This window comes from Oncorhynchus mykiss, chromosome 8 (genome assembly GCF_013265735.2).
Source record: "Oncorhynchus mykiss isolate Arlee chromosome 8, USDA_OmykA_1.1, whole genome shotgun sequence".
NCBI classification, from domain to species: domain Eukaryota; kingdom Metazoa; phylum Chordata; class Actinopteri; order Salmoniformes; family Salmonidae; genus Oncorhynchus; species Oncorhynchus mykiss.
The window spans coordinates 53,924,759-53,930,257 of record NC_048572.1 but is presented as its reverse complement, the minus strand read 5'-3'; the positions used below and the strand labels follow the sequence as shown (position 1 = coordinate 53,930,257).

The 5,499-nt window shown below is 40.2% G+C and overlaps 1 protein-coding gene across 1 annotated transcript; it reads right to left on the bottom strand.

The window, feature by feature from the left end:
• Window positions 1–2,298: 2,298 nt before the first annotated feature.
• On the bottom strand, window positions 2,299–4,240 carry rps28 (ribosomal protein S28). The gene is made up of 4 exons (XM_021612949.2): window positions 3,981–4,240; window positions 3,636–3,683; window positions 3,069–3,193; window positions 2,299–2,425 (listed from the first exon to the last, which is right to left on the bottom strand). Exons 1-3 carry the CDS (start codon window positions 4,017–4,019, stop codon window positions 3,071–3,073), a joined length of 210 nt encoding a protein of 69 aa, XP_021468624.1. The 5' UTR covers window positions 4,020–4,240; the 3' UTR covers window positions 2,299–2,425; window positions 3,069–3,070.
• Window positions 4,241–5,499: the final 1,259 nt, after the last annotated feature.

The following is a 5,499-nucleotide window of genomic DNA, read 5'->3' as shown; positions in this document are numbered from 1 at the left end:
GAGAACAAAATCACAATTGAACGAGACATACAAAAGCATTGTAGACAATGATAGGTCAGACACAAGCCATGTTTAAAGGAATTTGTGAGGCATTAGTCACAGTATCGAGAGGCATATTGATAATGTCAATCAAGCTTAATTTAGATAGCATTCATATACCATTCTGGTCTCAAAATACATACTCCACTACTATGTATTTGGACAGTGATGTCAAAATGTTTCATGAGGTGACAGTACAGAATGTCACCTTTTAAATGAGGGTATTTTCATACATAGACCTATCAAGTGGTTTCATTTCTAAAAAGTAAATCCGATACGCATGAAAAGATCCTCAAATAAAAGGTGACCGTCTCCTCTGTCACCCTACAGGATATTTTGGATTTGAGATCAAATGTACTGGAGCCACATTTAACATCACTGTCCAAATACATGTGTAGATGAGTGGAATAGGTACCACAAACAGTATGTCCATGTCCTGTAGTTGTTGGAAATAGGTAGACGGTAAGTGTTGCTGTTACAGAATAGAAAGCAATTTCACCACAAACCACACAGAGGTGTTGAAAAGGTGCACATAGCAAAGGGAATACTCACTCAAACTGTCAATGGGTTGACCTGCTTTTCTTTTCAGTTATTTACGGACTTGTTTAACTTTGCCCATTGAGGCTGGAACTCAAACTTGCACCGCAGAAAAAAACACTATTTAAAAAAAAAAAAAAGTAAGTATATGTTTACACTGCTTAGTGGGTGAAACACACTTGCATTTTGATGAAAGGGTGTATTTTTGCAGCCTTTTGCAAGTTTGCTTGAATCTGGCCCAAGATGTTGGAGACAGGGAGTTCATGAGTTCAAGTTAGTGTATCACTGTGACTGTTCATGGAACATCGGTGTAAAAATAACCCCGTGGCAGATGTCACAACCCTCTCTGTGGACTACTGAAAAGTAATGAGTTAAACTAGGAACGATGCTTCCCTCTACTGGAAATTAGCTAACTCAACATGAACTTGATATTGCATCATAACAAAAAGCCCCAACAGGGTAGTTCCATTACAATTATTTGGCCATTCATGTTGCTACAACAACCTTGAGACAAAAAAAAAAAAAGTCAGCTTCTGAAAAGAGAAGTTTGACAGTAAAACGAACAATAAAGGGTAGGCTAAACTTTGTGGAAATGAGTGAAATAAGATTTCAGCATGAAATATTTGACCTACGATTCTGGAGCAGTGAAACTGTAGATTTGGGTCTAGCTGTAGAAGGCTATAACAAAACACGAATCTGAGGAACGCCAATAGCAACACAGTAGGGAACATTGGGCACGATACTATACATAGTCATATTACACTAGTATGCAGGATCAGGAATATCCATGTTTGTAGACCAATGTTCACACAGCATCATACAGCCAGAGATGTAAGAAGAAGCGAGACATCCCACTCTCAAATATCTTTTTCTGGTTCATATAATCAAAGAACAGACCAGACCCCACTACTGTCACATTGGTCTAAGGGAAAACCACCCCTTAAGCAGACTAACCATATTCCACCCAGTGGTAAAGATGTCATCACTTAGCCATCTTTGATTCATGCCTCCCTTACCTACAGTAAACCCTGATCTGATAAAATAATATAAGTATCACAGAACCCGTGCTCTCAAATTATGCCAGATGTTGATCAGGCTACAAAACCCAATCCAAACAAAAGGGAAAAACATTCCGTCTCTTAATATTTCAATCGAATGAAAAAAAAGAAAAAAAAAAAATCACTAGTGGCATTGTTTAGGCAAGTACAGGCTGAAACCCACCCTTAGCCCTCCTACCCACCCACATAGATCTGAAACTATTGGATAGGCGTAAGCAATATAGTGAAAATCCCACCCAGTCTAGCCAATCCTTTCAAATCTACAGAAGTGCACAGGGGGGTCCCATGGCTGAATTTAAAATTCAGCAAACGTAGGTGAGCATTCCAAATACTGTACATTAGCAGCACACCATTTAGTTCCAGTGATGACCGAATCAGTACGCTGCTGCTACTTCGTCCCCTTGTACAGTACATTTCTGTATGCTGCTCTTCTGACAAAAGGAGAGCAATCATTCAAATCAAACCTGTTAAGGTTTTACTTCAGCACCTGCACACATTTTGCAGTAGGTGGGAATTGTATGTTCAAAATAGGATCATCAATGCGACAGGTGGCATCCATACCATATTCATGGACAAAGTGTACTATAAAATAAACTACCATTAGTCAACTTTGGTTCACAATATGTCTACACGCATTGGTCATTGAATAGGAAAAACACAAATCTTCACCTTGAACAACACATTTTTATTTTTTTCTTAAACTGCACAAGTGAGATGTGGGGCCATTGCAGATGAACTGATGGGGTGTCTGCACCCCAGGCGTTGGTTTGGCATCTCAACTTCGCCGGGCACTGCAACGAAGATGTGGGAATTAATCAAATGTATGCACATACCATTTTTTAACAGCAAAATAGCAGACCCAAGGACATAATTTTAACAGACACCTACATATCCCTGGGATGGCATACAAGTGGATGTAGAGCCTAACGACTTCCCAGTCCACCAACAATTATTTACCTTATACCCTAAAGTAATACTTTTATAGAGGTCGTGGTAAATGGTTTTGACTTCCCTTGAGGGCCATTGAAAGCAACACTGGTTTATAGTTCCCTTGGATTGTCACACCAAAAGCTACTTCAGGAATCCTGTAGGATTGCAATTCCAGCCCTACTGCGACACACCTGATTCCTCTAAACTGCTCTTCACGACCAAGCTTAATTGAATCAGGCTGAAGCAAAAACATGCCCACCCAACTGCTGTCTAGGAGTACACATGACTGACCTAATATACATCAGGGCTCTCCAACCCTGTTCCTGGAGAACTACCATCCTGTATGTTCACTCCAACCCTAGCCCACCTGATTTGAATAATTAGCTGGTTGATATGCTGAATCAGGTGAGTTACAACTGGGGCTGAGTGAACCTACAGGACTATAGCTCTCCAGGAACAGGGTTGGAGAGCCCTGCTTTACATGGACAATAGTATGGCACACACCTTTATCGCAGCCTTCTGGCTTCCCTTTCAGACTCCAGAAGTGTCAGCACATCACCCTCTCTGACTGGCCCCTTCACATTCCTGATGATCGACCGGTTGCTGTCATCCATGAACTCCACACGGACCTGAAAGAGACAAGACATGATACATTAGAACATGCAACAGCCACACACTACACTGTTTACAGATTCCATAACACAGAACCAAGGACCTAAATACATCTGATCACACCAGGCGTTTAAACTAGTGCATTTCTATAAATAAATTGCATTTCAATGTAGTGACAGTTGGGATACACATGTCATTGATTAACTACCTACTTTGTTTTACCATAACATGTTAGCTGGCTAATTTAGTGACCTTTTGCCACAACCAATCTTGCTAGCTATGCAGGATACTCTTATACATTAGCATGTGGCATAGCCAGAATTACAGACGTGGAATCAAGGACTACTAGTTTGTGCACAATACATCATCATTTGCAAGCTAATATTGCTAACCATCGACATTGATGAACTAATTGGCTATCAAGTTAGGTAATACTACTAGCGTTTCAGTAACACATACCTGGGTACACTGTCCCTGGGAACCAGTTCTCCCGAGCACCTTGGTGACCTGGAGAAGAAGCGTAAAACGGTTAGTTAGCCAACTACACATCTGAGATAACGTGGGACGTATGAGTGCCTGTTTTTCAGCTAAATTACCTAGCGAGTGTTAAGCTAGATAAATTAATGGTTGCTGTAATTTAGCACTTCCAGCACGCGCAGCTCACCAAGCAATGAGGCTCCGTTCAAGTATAAACGTGGCAGGAACTTTTTTTTTATTAAAATGAGCTCAAATGAAACACTGAGTATTTACGAATGTACACATTCATATATTGAAAGTCTCTTGAATATGATTGCGTTTTCTTACTCTTGCAAGCTTGATCGGCTGCACGCGGCTGGCATCCATATTGTCAGGTTGACTGGAAAGGAAGTCACGTGGTGAGAGTACTGTATATATTCAAACTGTAATCCAAAATATTTTCAACTTTTAACACATTTAGGCACTTTATAATTGTATTATTTCATATTATGTATGATATGCGTTTAAAAAATACATCTCCCTGGATTAAAAACATAGTATATTTAAAATAAATGTACATTTCCGGTTCCGGTTTGGTATTGTGGTTCATTCACTCCAAGAAATAGGCGGATGGGGGGATGAATAATCAGTATAATGCCTTTGATTTCTAATTATAGTTGCATAAAAATATATATTATTTTATAGGTATATTTTAATCGCAAAGACAAAGCCTGATTAACTAATTTAAGCAGTGTGGAGTCTTACACCAATATAAAGTTGAATCTCGAAGGACTAGACAAAACAAATGCACTTGTAATGGCACTTACAAATATAGTCAATCAATAAAATGTGTCTATCAATGAAAATTTGAAGGGTATTTTTTTTATTTACATATTTTTTAAATGAACCTTTCTTTAACTAGGCAAGTCAGTTATGAACAAATTCTTATTTACAATGAAGGCCTAACAAAAGGCAAAAGGCCTCCTGTGGGGACAGCGGCTGGGATTAAAAATACAAAATAAAAATATAGGACAAAACACACATCACGACAAGAGAGACAACACTACATAAAGTGAGACCTAAGACAACAACATAGCATGGGGGGCAACACAACATGGTAGCAGCACAAAACATGGTACAAACACTATTGGGCAAAGACAACGGCAAGAAGGTAGAGACAACAATACATCAGGCAAAGCAGCCACAACTGTCAGTACGTGTCCATGATTGAGTCTTTGAATGAAGAGATTGAGGTAAAACTGTCCAGTTGAGTCTTTTTTTGCAGCTCGCTCCAGTCGCTAGCTGCAGCGAACTGAAAAGAGTAGCGACCCAGGGATGTGTGTGCCTTGGGGACCTTTAACCAAATGTGACTGGCAGAACAGGTGTTGTATGTGGAGGATGAGGGCTGCAGTAGGTATCAGATAGGGCGGAGCAAGGCCTAAGAGTGTTTATAAATAAACATCAACCAGTGGGTCTTGTATACAGAGATGACCAGTTTACAGAGGAGTATAGAGTGCAGTGATGTGTCCTATAAGGAGCATTGGTGGCAAAACTGATGGCCGAATGGTAAAGAACATCTAGCCGCTGGAGAGCACCCTTACCTGCCGATGTATAAATTACGTCTCCATAATCTAGCATGGGTAGGATGGTCATCTGAATCAGGGTTAGTTTGTCAGCTGGGGTGAAAGAGGAGTGATTACGATAGAGGAAACCAAGTCTAGATTTAACCTTAGCTGCAGCTTTGATATGTGCTGAGAGAAGGACAGTGTACCGTCTAGCAATACTCCCAAGTACTTGTATGAGGTGACTACCTCAAGCTCTAAACCCTCAGAGGTAGTAATCACAATGGTTCGGAGAGGGGCATTCT